The 17,888-nt window shown below is 35.8% G+C and overlaps 1 protein-coding gene across 2 annotated transcripts in view; it reads left to right on the top strand.

Annotated features, from left to right (window-relative positions):
* Positions 1 to 17,888, top strand: part of SKAP1 (src kinase associated phosphoprotein 1) — a 287,224-nt gene that overhangs the window by 59,908 nt on the left and 209,428 nt on the right. For both annotated transcript variants that reach the window (XR_004818749.1, XM_025439745.3), the window contains exon 3: positions 3,719 to 3,744. Coding sequence is in view for 1 of the 2 variants with exons in the window: in XM_025439745.3 (XP_025295530.1) it covers positions 3,719 to 3,744 (26 nt within the window). In the remaining variant the exon portion in view is untranslated. The remainder of the gene's footprint in view (positions 1 to 3,718; positions 3,745 to 17,888) is intronic.

The following is a 17,888-nucleotide window of genomic DNA, read 5'->3' as shown; positions in this document are numbered from 1 at the left end:
TTGAGTCCCATATCGGGCTCCCTGCATGGAGCCTGCTTCTCCTTCTGCCTGTGTCTCTGCTTCTCTCTCTGTCTCTCATGCATAAATAAATAAAATCTTTAAAAAAATAAATAAAAACATAAATAGTGAACTTTGTCTCACAGGTAATGTAACTCTAAATTTTCTAGACTCTATTCTGCAGAGCCAATGAAATGTTAGGAAATTTTATTCTTCCATTTTCATTTTTGAAGGATCAAGTGAAGATGGATTTATTTTGACTGAATGTGAAAACAATAATCATCAATATGGTTGCAGCAATTTCTGTCTGCTCATTCTGTACTCATCTTTTTCCAGTTCCAAATATCATTTGCATGGACCTGATGATGTTGAGTATGGATATTGCAGCAGAGTGATAGCTTCCTTTTCATATTGAAGCTGAAGCTTCAAAGGGAAGATTAAGGAAGTGTTTGTTATCTATCTGCACAGGCCTGATATGAAATTCTGAGAGGCCTTTAGGATAAACACAACTGTGTGTGTGTGTGTGTGTGTGTGTGTGTGTGTGTGTATGCCTTTTCTTCTGTGTAATTCTATTGCAGTGTTTGTATTTTGGTGTAAAATATCTAGTTTCAGACTTGTTGGAGTCTCTGGCTAAGGGATAATTGTTTTCAGAGTGAAAGATAAGAATTAGAAGATGTGGGCAGGATTTGACTAAATGCCTCCTAAGGAGTGTAGAATTCTCTAATGTGGGGTCATCTTTCCAGAGAATGTGATGAAGTCCATCCATAGGATATATTTAATGAGACAAGATCAAGACTTTAAATGTGTTGTGTCCAGCAGAGAACAATCTATGGTACCCTTCAGTGAGGGATAAGATTGCTCACCTTTTGGCTTTGCTTTTTAGAAGTATCCTCCGTGTTTGTGTGTGTACACAAACTTTCTTTAGGGTTGTACAGTTAAAATGTATAGTAAGAAGAAGAGGGAAAGGTAGGGTAGCAGGATTGTTTTATACCTTCTGAAAATGAAGAGAACTAACGTTCCACTTCATACCATTTCATGTCAAGTTCATATGATTTTTAATGACAGAAATATTTAATTATGGCATCATCAAGATTAAGGCAGATTCTGCTTTTTAGCATCAACTAGATAGACCTGTTACTTTATTTAATACTGTTAAGTTGAATTCTTTATCTGTAATCAGCCTTCTCATGATACAGCTACTATTGGCAGAAGCAATATTCTTAGTGTATGTGAACTTACAAGATCTTAACTAAAAAGAGAAAGCAGGAAACTAGGGTCACTTTACAGTAGATAGAGAAGGGAACTGGAAATATGTGTGTGCATTGGAGTGAGGATTGTGGGGAAGAGAGGACAAAAGAAAAGGCTGAGATAATAACATGTTTCACTTACTTAACAATTTGCCAAGAGTTGGCCTTTTAACTGCTACAAGCATGGCTCCATTTTTTTTTTCTGGGTGAGTAGATGAGAACATTAGTAGCAATGTTCCTGCTGTTGCATCAAATACATTTTGGAAGGAGAAGTACACACACATGCACACACACACACACACACACACCCTTGCACAGGCTCACATCTAATTTCTATTTATATTGAATTGGAGGTTGAGTAATGATTGGAATCAAGGGCTAAAGCAAGGCCTCAAGAGAGGGTGGGAAACAGCAAGAGAAGATAGAAAATTGCTCTCCCCTTTGATAATTTGCTTGATTAGCTGTGTTTTATTAAAAGAGATTTATGAAAAAACTCTTCATAGTGGCCAATGTACAGTGGGAAGCTGCACCGTCTGCTGGGGAAGATTGACCTGTCGCACTAATATTATACAACTTGTTTTAAGTTATAACCACTCTCAGCCTACATATGCCTTTATATTGACATGGACATCCTTCTTCCCAGCTGCTGCAGTTTACCTTTCCCACCCCTTCCTCCTCTCATTCTCTCTCCCTTTCCACTGCAGGTGTCAGAGCTGCCCTGAACTTTCCCTGCCCTTTCATCTAAGTATCTTATATTTTCCTTCACCTGATCGCCTACCCAGAACTGTTCTGGTAAAAGAAAGGAATAAGAAAAGTCAACCAGGAGGTTTCCCCATCTTCTCTTCCTTATCTCTGATAATTCATCCTGCCTTCCTTATCTCTGATAATTTCCCACAAATGCATCTCTGAATTATGGCAACATACTCCCTCTTATCTCCTACTTCTTCATCTCCTGAACTTTCATCTTATAAAGAAATAATCTAGATACTCACTGGGATGATATTTGTCTCTAAAGTAGCCTCACCTTCTTTCAATCATGTGTTTACTGGAAAATACACCTTATTACCTATGTATTGCCTTTTTAAAAAAATCTTTTCTTTTGGGGAGGGGGGTTATGGATTCTTTTAAGAATTTAATTAAAAACTCTGAACTCTCTCCCAAGGAAAATAAGTGTTCAAATGAACATTCACACTCCTGAGAGGTCAAGATGAAGATAGAAAAATATTCATTCTATTTAGTGACATGGAATTATATCCATAGCAGAAATTAATGTGTGGTTCCTATAAGCAAGATTGGAGTATGTTGAGGAGTGAGTAGGAGGTAAGACAACAGAGAAAAACTACTGACAACACTTTTTAAAAATTCACTATGATGGGAAGGGAAAGAGGACAGCAGGTAGAGGGATATGAAGGAAGTGAAGAAGTTTGCTTTATGTTTATGCAAGCATAAATACTGATGGAAAGGGCCAAGTTGAGAGGAAGAGGTTGCATATATACAAGAGAAAATCGATATAGAATAATATAAGGTTCCTGTGAAGGTAGGAGGTAATGGAATTCAAAGTACAATAGACTTCTGTGGGTAGCCATCCTTTATAACATTGTTTCTATGGGGGAAATGCAATTTACATTCCAAATAAGTGACTTACAAATGATCCTTTTGGTCAATGCCATTTCATTAGGTTGAAGACTTGAAGGGTTGTTAGTTTTGCCAATATCCCAAAATAAAAGAGGAGATGGAACGATACAGTGGACTGCAAGAGCCCCACTCCTGGCACAGACACTAAAATGCTAGGTGACCTTGAGTCAGTTGTTCATGCTTCACCTGCAAAATTAAGAATTTAGGCCTAGAATTATTTGAAGTTGTGTATGGGGGAGGAGGGAGATGATGTTTTGGTTGTCATAACAACTGGGGTTGCCACTGGTATTAGGTGCTGAGGACCAGTGATGCTGATTATCCCATAATACACAGGACAGGTTGTCACAAGAAAGAACTGTCATACTCAAAGCCTATAGAAATGCTGATGAGAAACTCTGGACCATGGCTGTAACCTCGTAGGACGTTTCCAGCAACATGGTCAAAACGGTCTAAGAAGTTACAGTGAGGGATCCCTGGGTGGCGCAGCGGTTTGGCACCTGCCTTTGGCCCAGGGCACGATCCTGGAGACCCAGGATCCAATCCCATATCGGGCTCCCGGTGCATGGAGCCTGCTTCTCCCTCTGCCTATGTCTCTGCCTCTCTCTCTCTCTGTGACTATCATAAATAAATAAAAATTTAAAAAAAAGAAGTTACAGTGAGTTAAATGCCACTGAGAATCTTTCAAATCTCAGGGACAAGCTTTTGGTTTTTCTCAAAGTGCCTTGGCTAGTTACGAGTATTTAGCAAGCCTTTTAGATTAGGTGCTGTCTCTACCATATATGCCAACCAAGACTGAAATACAAGTTTGATTTATCTTTATTCTTTTCCTTGTATTTCAGGTACTATTGGGATTTGCAGCCCCAAGGTGAGTGCTTTTTGGACATTTATGGTTTTACACTAAAAATGTGTGGATAGTATTGTTGACTTCTGCGTCTTCTAAATAAGCTTCTACACAGAATGGTATTAGCCATTTCTAAGGAAAGTTAGTGGAGTGTTTAATTAACCCTCACCCTGCTGGGCTCCCCCACCCTGCTTTTTAGCAACAAGAGGCTCTGATGCATCTGCCTTCTGAGTGGATTGGTGCTAGATTATTTTACTGAACCAAAGCTATAATATGCTTTCACTCCTTGAGCTTTGTCAGATGCCAACAGGATCCACTAACATTCAAATAAAATGGTGGCCGAGTCCATAATAAAAACCTTGGGAGGGCTCCAACTCAGCTGATCCTTCATTTGCTCCAGAAATAAATTCCAGTATGTTACCTCCTTGGTCACAGTGCTCTTCCACACAGCCTGCCTGTCTGGCAGCAGAGAAATGTCAGAAATGGAGTAGTGTTGAAATTCCCACTAGAGCAGTGTTATCACATTTTAATATGAGCCTCACTGCAGCCTTGGTGCTTCTAATTGCTTTCAAACCATTGTTTTCCTGCTTTTGCTAGATGAACCCAGCATCTGGCATGATTCTAAAAACTACAACAGACAGCTGTGTGCAAAATTAAAAAAAAAAGGAGAGCATTAGAACATATTTTTAAAAGGTTCAAAATTGTATTTTTTTTCCAAATTCAACTTGAAAGGATGTCTTTAAAGTGTACATATATATTTTTCTTTTTAGTGCTCTGACTGAGAATATCAGAAACATATTCTGAATATTAACTCTTAACCTATTATGAATGGAGGATTTTTATTTTCTCAGAGAATCAGGAAGAGTTTTAGATCCAGCTTACAAATAGCTTTATGAACTATTTTGCTCTAAAACTTTTTAAAATCAATTGTAAACTTTCTAGTTTTCCTATTTCTATTCTCTTAATATTATCAATGTATCCATTCTCAGTGAGCAGTAATACCTTAAACTCAAATTGTGAGGAATGATACTAGTTTTACGAAAAATTTAATTTTCCTAGATCAAACTTGTAGTGTATTTGAAGTCGATTTAGGCTTTTCTTTAAAAGCAAACTAGAAATAAAAATCTTACATGTTTAAAACTTTTTGACTCTTGTAAGTTAGTCAACGGTATTTATAATATTTTAAATAATGTGATGCAGCATTACTGTATATCTCACTGTCCTAAAGCACTTATGGCTAAAAATGTAGACTAAGAATAGAGAATTATATGTAATAATGTAGCAGTTTGCTTTGCAAAGTGTGAAATATGCTATTCAGGCAATGGCCCCATATAGTTCAGGGTTTAACAGATGTTAACCAAAATCCACAGGGGGCAGAACATGAATGTGAACTGTGAAGGTAGAATTAATTACCTAAAGGAGAAATAAAGAATTAGTGTCAGAGCTATGGTATAGTAATGTATTGAGAAGAGAAGAGAATTTTAGAGTTGAACACAAGAAACTGTATGGGACTACAAAGACAAAGGGCAGATCTTACCAGAGTCTTGTAATAGTGGCATTGCAGTCATCCTCCGGTTTGTGGCAAATTCCACCCAGCCTTTCTCAGAAAGAGGACAGAGGTAGAGCAGCCAAGGGGACAATTGAAGAACAGAAAGCTGCATTTGCTTCTCAACAATGACTGGATATATATAGGAAACTCTTTGCTCATTTAGAAGCAAATGTAGGGAAGATCAAGTTGGAAAACCCATACTTGTGTCTTGCCCTCAGCCTTGCTCTTCCCCCTAAGACATTTTTGGGAGTAGGGTATCTTTTACCTTGCTCTTTTGATCAGATCTTAGTTGACTGTGTGCTTCAGAGAAATTGGCAGGGTGTGTGGGGGCAATAATAAGTTTCTGTAAGGTACTAAAGGACAGTTTAGGAATATGAAAAGTATAGGAATATGTAAATAAGAACAGCTGGCAGAAGAATTTAGAAAGCCCTGGAAGATTAGGTAGTATTGGGAAGGGAGTGAGAAAGGACAGAAATGATGGCCTCCAACTTTCTTATCATTTTTATCTATGGCAGGATCCTCGTGCAGGAAGATGATGGGATGAATTTGATTAACTCTAGGCAATTGCCTAAATACACACTTGTGTTCTTTAGGATAAAAATAAAATAGAGTCTGGTGCCTGGAAGGAAAATAGTTCTTTTTAAAAAAATATTTTATTTGAGACAGAAAGAGCACACAAGCAGAGGGGCTGGGAGGAGGGTAGGGACAGAGGGAGAGTGAGAAGCAGACTCCCTGCTGAGCAGGGGGCCCAACTCAGGGCTCCATCCCAGGACCCTGGGAATCATGACCTGAGGCAAAGGCAGATACTTAACCAACTGAGCCACCCCCCACCCCAGAAAATAGTTCTTAATTATAAAAGATCCATTATTTATAAATCTATTGAGTAGCTACATTTAAACACCTGGCTATGGAAAAGTCTATGAGTTGATACAAGGTGTTGAAAGGGTAACCTTTAAAGAAAGATGCTTGGGTGAATGGACTGCCCAGGCATAGAGAAGACTGCAAATAAAATTTTTCTTATCCATCATTCCATTCAATCCCAGGTTTAATGTGAGTGGAGGAGTGACCATTAAATAATGTCAGGGAGAGTCTTGTCTGTTCTGGGGAAGATACTTGGCATGTTAGAAAGAATATGGACATTGAGGCTTAACACCTCGTATAAATCCCACCTAAACCATTTAGCTAAAGGTCATGTGACCTTAGGAAGTTGCTTAATTGCTCTGAAACTCCGCTTCCTCATCTATAAAATAGGGGATCTGCCAGATACTGTGCTAAGTACTTTATATGCACTATCTTATTTAATTCTCAGAACAGGGATGTGTGGGTGGCTCAGCAGTTGAGCATCTGCCTTTAGCTCAGGGCATGATCCTAGAGTCCCAGGATCGAGTCCCACATCAGGCTTCCTGCATGGAGCCTGCTTCTCCCTCTGCCTGTGTCTCTGCCTCTCTCTCTGTGTGTCTCTCATGAATAAATAAATAGAATTTAAAAATAATTATCAGAACAGCCCTACGAAATAGACACTAATAAACCCAGTTGACAGACATGGGCACTGAGGCACAAAGAGATTAAAAATTATTCAAGATTGTGCCCCTCGGGATCCCTGGGTGGCGCAGCAGTTTGGCGCCTGCCTTTGGCCCAGGGCGCGATCCTGGAGACCCAGGATCAAATCCCACGTCAGGCTCCCGGTGCATGGAGCCTGCTTCTCCCTCTGCCTGTGTCTCTGCCTCTCTCTCTCTCTCTGTGTGACTATCATAAATAAATAAAAATTAAAAAAAAAAAAGATTGTGCCCCTCAAGGATTCTAACTTGGTCATACTGATTCCATAGCATTCACTTTTTTAAAAGGGTGTAGCTTTTTTGAGATATAATTCACATAATATTAAGTTCATCCTTTTAAAGTATACAAGACAGTGGCTTTTAGTATATTACTGAGTTGTACACTCATCACCACTCTCTAGTTTCAGGACATTTTCATCACCCCTAATAAGAAACCCCATGCTTATTAATAGTTCTAAAGCCAATGCTCTTCATCGCTGTATTTTACCATCTCGTTGCAGTACTGTTATGAGGACTAGTGGTAATATGTGTAAGTCCTAGCATGGAACCTGGATACTAAGAAAATGTAGTTCATATTTACAATAGTGTTAATGGCAATTCTTTCCCTCACATTTCCACCCTAATTTTCTTATCGGTCTACTGTCACCTTCCTGAATGATGTTTATTAATAAAGAATGAAACATGGGGAAAATAAAACAACCCAAATAATTTATTACTTTAATGTAGAAGGAACATAAATGAAAGACTTCTTTTAATGAGCTCAAATATGATTGGAGAATGTGAGAAAGGCTTTTTATTTTTATTTTTTAATAAGACGGATTCCTTTGACAATTCAGGTCCTGCTTGCTTTAAGAACTTTTTGTCTACTTAACGTTTCACTTAAAATTACAAAGAATATTCACTGGAATCTTTGCCATGGAGCTTTTACCATTTCATTAATCAGATACTCAAAACATGATGCTGATCAGATGTTAAACAACATTAGTTTTACCTTTTAGATATGCTGACAGTCTGACGTTACGGCATTGAGCCAGCTGATTTACTTTATTATGTTTAGTTTCTCTTTTTATAAAATGAATTAATAATCAACAGTTATAGTTTAATCAAATTTGAATTACAAGGCACAATGTTTATAATTAAAAATTTATTGCTAGAAAAACATCATCATGAATATTAGAAAAATTGCTCATCATAGACCCAGAATCTAAATCAGATAAAACAATATTTAAATAAAAATTTAAGAGAGATCTTATGTATATAAATACATACAAAAAGTCAAAAAAAGTCATTTTTTGTCCAATGGTCACTCATATTACATTTGTGTTGTGATAGTGGTAAATATGGGCCAGTGAAATTTCTTGCCAGCTTGAAGATTTTTTGAGTGTTTTTATAAGTGGTATAGAGAGTTTCTGAGAAAATCATTTAGTATATTTTAACATGAAAATTTTCCACTGTGTAAATCTTAAAATCTCATGAAATGGCAAGCCTATATCCCTTGTCAAGGTAAATTTATGCCTAAAAATATAGCTTGGTGAAAATGAGTAATGCAAAGTGAAAAAAGAAATGTTATTATAAAGTCTTATTAGCTATAGATTAAAAGATTTAGAAGGCATATCAACTAATGTGTGGACCTTATTTTCATCTTGAGTCCGATAAACTATAAAAACTTGTATCTATGAGAGAATTGGAAATGTGAACACTGAATATTTTATGTCAAGAATCTACTGAAAAGCTTTTGCACAGCAAAGGAAACAATCAACAAAAAGAAAAGGCAGGGGATCCCTGGGTGGCGCAGCGGTTTGGCGCCTGCCTTTGGCCCAGGGCGCGATCCTGGAGACCCGGGATCGAATCCCATGTCGGGCTCCCGGTGCATGGAGCCTGCTTCTCCCTCTGCCTGTTGTGTCTCTGCCTCTCTCTCTCTCTGTATGACTATCATAAATAAATTAAAAAAAAAAAAGAAAGAAAAGGCAGCCTCCTGAAAAGAAGACATTTGCAAATCATACATCTGATAAGGGTATTAATTCCAAAGTATATAAAGATGCAACTTAATATCCATAAAACCTCCAAGCAACCTGATTTAAAAATGGGCAGAGTGTTTAATAGACATTTTTCCAAAGAATATATATAAGATGACTAACAGGCACGTGAAAAGATGATCAACTTTACTCATCATTAGGGAAATACAAATCAAAGCCACAATGAGATATCACCTTACACCTATCAGATTGACTAGTATCAGAAAGACAAGAAATAACAAGTGTTGGCAAGGATGTGCAGAAAAGAGAACCTTTGTAACGGTCGGTGGGAACATAAATTGGTGCAGACACTATGGAAAACAGTTAGGAGGTCCTAAAAAATTAAAAACGGAACTACCATATGATCTGGCAATTCTGCTTCAGGGTGTTTATCCAAAGAAAACAAAACACCAATTCAAAGAGGTATATGCACTTCTATATTCGTTGCAGCATTATTTACAATATGGAAGATATGGAAATAAGCTAAGTGTCCATTGATGGATGAATGTTTATTTAAGACAATGAGGTATATTTATACAATGGAATATTATTCATCCACTAAAAAGAATGAAATCTTACCATTTGGGACAACATGGATGGGCCTAGAGAGCATTATGCTAAGTGAAATACGTGAGTCAGAGAAAGACAAATACCATATAGTTTTACCTATATGTAGAATCTAAAAACAAAACAAATGAACAAACAAAGCAGAAAGAGACTCACAGATACAGGAAAGAAACTGTTGGTTACCAGAGTGGCTGAAATAGGTGAAGGGTACAGACTTCCAGTAATAAAATAAATAAGTGATGGGGATGTCATATGCAGCATAGGGAATATAGTCAATAATATTGTAATAACTTTGTATGGTGACAGATGCTAACTAGACTTATCATAGGATCCATTTCATAATTATATAAATATTCAATCACAATGATGTATCCTTGAAACTAATAGCTTGGATGTCAATTATACTTCAACTAAAAAATAATCTATTGTTGATTTTTTAGGTGTGACAATGGTGTTAAGCTTTTATATTTTTAAAGAGTCTTTATCTTGGAGAGATGCATACTGTGTTATTTAAAGATAAACTAATAGATATCTGACATCTATTAGTCAGAATAATATTTTGAGCACTAAAATAATAGATATTCAAAATGATATGGGAGAGGAAGAAAGAAATGGAGTGGGGATATATATGAGATAAGATGAATCATAAATTGACTCTTGTTGAAGATGGATGACGTGTATATGGGGGTTCATTACACTATTTTGCCTACTTTTGTATACATTTAAAATTCTTCATAATGCAAAGATAAAAGAAAAAGAAATACATATTGAGATTAATAAAAAGTGACAATTTTTGTTAATGAGATGTAGCACATTAAACATAAAATACTTTATGTACTTTAGACACAAAAAACATTTTTAAAAAATTTCAAGTTTAATATTTTGTGATGGAAAGAGCATGAATTTTGACGTCAGACCTGAATTTGAATCCAAACTCCTCTACTTACAAACTGCATGAGCTATGGCAAGTGACATAACCTCTTCATCTACAAAATATTGCTCACAATTCTTGTTAGCTGTAAGAAATTATAATGAGATTATGACCTCATGAAGAGAGCTTGCCACCTGATAGTCACTTACTAAAGTGGTAGCAGGTATTATTTTTATGTTTCAAAGTAGGGCTATTTGAGTAAATCCACGTATAGAACTTAAACAATATATTTCACATGTCCTCATGTAAAATTCATCCATTCCAGCTGAATCCTAGTATAAGGCCATGTACATATTTGTGAGGTTTGCACTTAAAGGATGTGTGTGGAGAAATTTTATTGGTAGGCGCTTCAAAGGTTAGATTTATGAGCTTGTTGCTCTGTAATGTCTGAGACATGTTGAATCGAAGCATAGATGTCATTTAACTTCTCGTCTCTTACTATCACATACTTGGAGCATGTAGTTATGACAGCTACAAGAAGCAAACCATTAAAGCAGCTAAGAAACACAATCTTTGCACTAAAAAAGGAGAAAAGGGTTTCCCTTTGAAGTTGAAGAGAAGTGTTTTTAAATTAATGGAGTGTACAGTGATTTTACTAAGTTTTATTTATGAAAATACTCTTTGCATTCATGCCAAAAGGTTTTAGCACAGTCGTAAGTAGGATTTATACAAAGAAACACAGCCCAAATTTATGATGTGTTTGCAACTGTAAGAAAAAGTCTGAATTTACAATATTTGTAATTTATTGTTAAATATCTTTCTATCACTATTCCCGGAATGCTAATATTTTATAAACACAAGTGTTGGTTATGAACCTAGAATATCTTAACCTATACTACTTTTTATGAAGAAATCTTCCAGAATGTTTTCTATGTTTTGGGGGGATTTTTTTTCTTTTGGGAATTTAATAGCGGGAAATGTACACAGGATGAATACTCCTGCGTTTGGCTTTAGCCCAACCTTTTAGCATCAACAATCTTGACAGCTGGTGTTGTGACTTGACTTCCTTTAGGCCTTTCCCTCTTTCCTTATTTGCTACATTTTATACAAATTAATCTGTAGAAAGTGGATATACACACAAGTTGTTTTTGAAGTTAATTACTGATTTTGATACCTTTTCAAATATTTTACTTCCTATACATCTACTGTTTGGATTTTTTTTTTTAAGAGTGGACCCGCATATTTTGAAACTAATACACTCTTTTATAATGATCGTCAAAAAGAGATTTTTTTTTTTTAAGTAAAAGGACTCACTTTTTTCTTTCCAATGTTAACATTTTCTAAGATTTTTATGTTTTTTCTACATGCCCTATTCTGGAGTAAATGGTATTGAAACACAAGAAAAAGAACTGAATTTCATGCAGTTGAAGGAAGAAATCATTGGGATCATATGCTGCTGCGCTTCTGTATTCTCTACACAATACATTATGGACGAGTATTGTTTGGAAGAGCAAAGACTCCAAACAGCCTGAATGTCCAGCATTAGGGGACTAGTTTAATAAATTATGTCACATTCATTTAATGGAATGCTACAAATAGGTTAAAAGAACATAATACATATATATGTGTAACATGTAAAGCTCTCCAAGGCATATTGTTAAGTGAAAAGGCAATTTAGACACACAGTGTACAGTTTGTTTCTGTGTGTGTATAAATACAGGCCTTGCATATGTGCTTGCTTTTATTTATGTACAGAATATTTTTGGAAGGATACATATGAGTCTGTTAACAATGGTAACATCTGCTAAGGAGGATATCTATATGAGGGGGTGAGAGAAGCTTCATTATATATATCCTTTGGTACTGTTTGAATTTTCACCATGTGCATGTATGATTTTTTAACTAAAATTGGTTAAAATGAAAAATGAGATAAAGCAATAGGTACTGATATGGAAGAACCAGAAAGATAAATGAATAGGAGGAAAAGGCAGAATATAGAACTGGACAAATGCTACCATTTGTTTAAAAAATACCACTAACACAGACATTTGTTATATTTAGATAGAAAATTTATATAACACCCCCCCCCCAAAAAAAACCTCACAATGGTTGCCTCGGGAGAGAAGAACCAAGAGAAGGGAAGGAAGATGAGTTTTCATGATATACCTTCTTGTAATGGTATAATATATATGATTTTTTATGTGGTATATGTATATAATTTTTGCTCTGGGCATGCTTAACTTTTTAAAAAATCTAATAAACAAGTTTACTATAGTTAACAATACTGTATTGTATGTGTGGAAGTTGCCTAGAGTAGAACTTAAAAGTTCTCATCATAAGAAAAAGAAAATTGTAGCTATGTGAGGTGGTGAATTCTGAGTACACTTATTTTGGTGATCATTACACAGTATAATAAGATCCCTATGTTGCATCTAAAACTAATACAATAATATATGTCAATGATATCTCAGTAAAACTGGGAGCAAAAAAGAAGCTTATAAAAAAACTACATTTAGCACAGTAGTGAGCTCCTTTTCAGTAGAATCATGATTTGATAGCTTCATATCTACTCAAGGTTGTTGTTTTTTTTCTCTATCTCTCCTTATTTGTTTTTTACATATGAATTTATAGGCAAGATCCTGATGATGGTAAAAAATGACTGCATTCATTGTTGTTTAGTGGTTGAGGGCCAGCAATATATAGATGTACTGAGTTGATTTATCACTTAAAAGAGAATTTAAAAACATGATAAAGTAGTATCGTGTAATACCCATGGTCACCAATAAAGAATGCCTTTCTTTTCCTTTTTTTAAAAAATATTTTATTTATTTGAGAGAGAGACAGAGATAGCAAGAGAGCATGAGTAGGGAGGAGAGGGAGAAACAGACTCCCCATGGGGCTCAATGCAGGGCTCCATCTCCAGACCCTGGGATCATGACCTGAGCTGAAGGAAGATGCTTAACCTACTGAGCCACCCAGCTGCCCCACAAAGAATACCTTTTTACTTTATCTTGGTCTTTTTTTTCCATATGTGGTAATTAAAAGTTCATGAAAGTTCATGTTTTATGTAAATGGCAGAGAAAATAACTGGTAAATAAATGAGTGCTTTAAGTTTCATTAATCTGGGAACTTGTGTTGAGGGAAAAAACTGAATAAATGATTTTTCCTAGAGAGTATTATCCCTGGACTAATTAATACAGAAAATCAGGTAAGGAGTATAGTTTCCAAACAGAGAATTTTGTCATAAGAATTAATCTACTTCAGAAATTCTCCTTCTACTGACTTTTCATGTTCTGGACACAAAATATTGAGAGAAATGTGTAATGTATGGTTAATTTGAATACAAAGCTTTTTGGTTTTCTACTTAAACCTTTTGTGAGTAAATATGTTAAGTCTTTGGGTTTGAAGGCCAGTGAATTTGTTTGATTTTTTGGAAGCATAATAAGATGATGGTTGATTCAAATTATAAAGCATTACTTTTCACTGTGCTTCCCATCAACACATACTTCTCTCAGAAATTTGTTTAATAGTTATCGCTTACCAGTATGGCTAGAGTATCACTAATTCAGGAAAGAAATGGTTTAGTTATGGACAAGAGGGATTTATATGATATCAAAATGAAGCTTACAATTACTGCTGACTCTTGTGAGGCAAAGAGTAACAGAATCAATCTTCGAACCTACCCTTATCAGATGACATGTATTTACACAAACTTGCCAGCCTGAAACAGTTCTTGATCATAATTCATGTCCATAAGAAATTTCCTAAACTTAAAATGCAATACCACTTATCCTCCTTAAGATTTGTGCACTTTCCTCATGTTAGTGATATACTAATAAAAAAGGAAAAATAAATTTTAGAAATAGGGAAATGCTCTTCCATGTGAAACTTCTGTCCCAAAAGAGACCAAACATTGAATGGAATTGTTGACAGTGAGAGATTTTGGTTGTTGGTGTTGTTGTTACATGTTGTTTTCGTACGTGGACAGGAATCCCAGTTTGAGGTGAGGTAGGCACAAGGAGGCTGAATCTTGTCACTGTCTATCATTACAGATTTTGTGGTATTGGGGGCTGTATTACTCACAAAGAGAAGTAACCTCTTCAGGGTGTTAAAAGTTGTTTCACGTATTCAGGCCTGCTAATTTTACCCATAATCTTTTCTTTATTTTATGTTGTTTTATTTTTACTCTTTGGACTTCTGTAAAACTTTTTTTATGTCTACCCTTAGCCTGTAAATTCCATAGTTATTTTTTTTAAGATTTTATTTATTTATTTGATAAAGAGAGAGGGAATGCATGAGTGAGAGGAGGAGCAGGGGGAGAGGGAGAGAGCATCTTAAGCAGACTCTGTGCTAAGCTCAGAGTCCGACCTGGGGCTTAGTCCCACAACCCCGAGATCATGACCTGAGCCAAAATCAAAAGTCAGGCACTCAACTGACTGAGCCATCCGGATGCCCCTAGGTCATGTATACAATTGGCCTTACAGTTTCTCTCAAGAAGAGATGTTAATAAACTAATTGGAGTATAACTGATCTTAGAATGCCTCAGAACTGGAAGTGGGTGCTAAAATCTACTACAATTTGTTATTTGAGAGAAAAGAACAAAAAAGATGGGAGGAGAGAGCAAGATGAACCAGTAGTAATAAAATTACTATATTCGTGTGTAATTATATGTATATATATTAAAGATTCATCTATTAGAGAAAGCATGAGCAGGAGGGGCAGAGGGAGAGGAAGAGAGAATCTCAAGCAGAGTCCCCACTGAGTGCCAAACCCAACATGGGCTCAATCTCACAATCCTGAGATCAGGACCTGAGCCAAAATCAAGAGTCGAGTCACTCAACCGACTGCACCACCCAGACACCTCATGTAATTTTATATATATATATATATATATATATATATATATATATATATATATATATTAGGTATATATATATTTTTAGGCATTTTCTTACTGTGAGACTTAAATCATGATGGTACCAGAAGGGAAGTACATTCTTTAATTAAGTCAGGTCAAAGCTGTATTTGGGTGTGGAGTATGTTGGCTCATTTTATATGAGGCAGAGTCAGAAATACCCAGAATGCAAGAAAATCAGAGGGTGCTGGAAAAAAAATTTAACTTATTGATCTGACAAAATAAAAACTTGTACTAAATTTTGTAAACATGAAATCCATGCCAAAAAATGTTGTTTTAAAAATCACTGCAACAATAATACTACTACAGTAAATTTACAGTAAATTTGTATCCCAGCTCTTTCTTCACGAAATCACTGACCACATTTGTCTTTGTTGATTAGTTCCATACCTAATGGAACTACTGGTATTACTACTATTTATAATAATTAATACTTTTGATTATAGATTTACCTTACTGAAGTAGAGAAAAAACACTAATTAATAGCATGTGTCATAAATTCAAGTCATTGGCTGTCATTCAGTATGCTTTGTCTTTGAGTAATGATCGTAATTTATAAGGTGTACAGACTTGGAGACTGTACAGCTCAGTGGATTAGAACAAGACCTTAGTAATAAGACTAGGTGGGGTCAAAGCCAGCTCTACCACTTATGAGTCACTTATGTGACTTTGGGTAAGTTATATAATCTTTGTGTATCCATTTCTTTCTTTTTTTTTTAAGATTTTATTTATTTAGTCATGAGAGACACAGAAAGGCAGAGACAAAGATAGCAGGAAAAGCAGCCTCCTTGCAGGGAGCCTGATGTGGAACTCAATCTTGGACTCAGGATTGCACCCTCACTGAAGGCAGACGCTTGACCGCTGAGCCACCCAGGCGTCCCTGTGTCTCAATTTCTTTATCTGCAACTTTGAGAATTAAATGACATAGTATATGAAGAGTCTTGACCTAGAGCCTGTGCCCAGTACTATTTCAGTAAGCTGTAATGGTTTTATTATTGCTATAACTGACTTTCTCCTGTAAGTCAAAACATGTTGAGAATTCAGTTGAATAGCTTCATAATAAGAATTAAACATTGAGAGAGAGTACAGTGGTCCAAGGAAGACAGAACTATGAACCCATAGTTCTAGGTTATGATTGCCTGGTTGACATATGATAAATGCACTTATTTTACAATGTATTTATTCATATATACCAAAAACTTAAGTTTGCATGTTTTGAATTCTGTCAAAATCTCATTACTATTCTAAATATTCTAACTCGGCAGACTCCATTTTAGTACCAGTTGAACAATAGCAGTGGGATGCTGACAGGCTATAATTTGCCTTATGCAGTGTGTGTTGTCACATATACAATTATCTGGTTTATATTTGTTGCTGCCAGCCCTCCAGTTTGTTAACATCCAGGAATTGTACCCTGTATAAAACCTAAAAAGGGTTAAAAAAAAATCTTAGCATTTTCAGGTGGGGGAGGGGTAGGAACAGAAGGGTTCACTTGGTGGCTACCTTTTCTTTTTCTTTTCTTTTTCTTTTTTAAGAACTAAGATGATGCTATACACTGCAGCCCACCCTACTGGTCAAAATGAAAAACTGCATCATGAAGGACCACTTTTCTGAAGGAGGGGGAAAAACTTTTCAGTTGGTTCCCAGGGGCATTTTCTGTCCAAGCCCCCCACTGACAGATGTAATTCTTTTGGAAATATTTTTAAGCTGTGCTACTCTCAGTTGTTGGATTCACAGGTGTCATAGTGATTGTGCTATAAGCATCTAATCAATTTTATTCCACTTCTGATCATTTAGACTGTGCTCTTCTCGGCAATCATAACCTAAAGGTTCTTGAGAAATCTGTTATTCTTAGCATAATGAAAATAATACAATTAGTAAACAGTATTATGAGCTAAAAAATAACTTAACCTTAGGCTCAATTTATTTCTTGTACATTTAAGATCTCATTGAGGCAACTTTTTACAAGAAAGATAAATGGAAACTTTCTTTACCTGGCCTATCATTTGTTCTGTAGACTTAATGACATTCAGTACTATTATACTCACTGCCAGGGCCTTGGGAGGAAGAAAGAATATTTATACATTGAGTTATAGCCAGATGTAGGAGGAGGAGAAAAAGAGATGGGTTGGAAGTCAGAATGTAGAGAATGGAGAAGAATTTGAGACCTTCACAACACGTGGATTAATCACAAGAACTAACCACGCAAATCCAAATGGATATTTAGAAATCAGTGAAGCCTCTAAGATGTTCCGTGGGAAACACATATATTTTCTAATGCATGAGTATGTGCAAAATGTTATCTAATTTATAATAGAAGTGTTGACAGGACTTTAGCTTTGGTGTTGCAAATGGACTCCATAACATATTTACATGGAAGGAACATTTCACATATATGGGCACATATGTACCCAACCTATTTCTGTAGTTGATGTTATATTCAATAACTTAGGTGAATGGTTATAATAAAGAATAATAAGCTGCAGTTTTTCCAATCTTACCTTAGTTCAGCTTTGGGAACTACATTACTATTAAATTGGTCTATGAAAACCTGGCAGTATTAATGCTTTCAAGCATGAAAACTAACTGTATTTGGATCAGGGACCTTTATTTATAGCATTTTATTTAGAATTTATTAGTTTAAGGAGGGAGCTGTGTGTCTCATGGGTTCTTAAATATTAAATAGAGTCAGAAG

Source organism: Canis lupus, chromosome 9 (assembly GCF_003254725.2).
Source record: "Canis lupus dingo isolate Sandy chromosome 9, ASM325472v2, whole genome shotgun sequence".
NCBI lineage: Eukaryota > Metazoa > Chordata > Mammalia > Carnivora > Canidae > Canis > Canis lupus.
The sequence above is the reverse complement of the archived record's forward strand: the minus strand, read 5'-3'. Positions and strand labels throughout refer to the sequence as shown.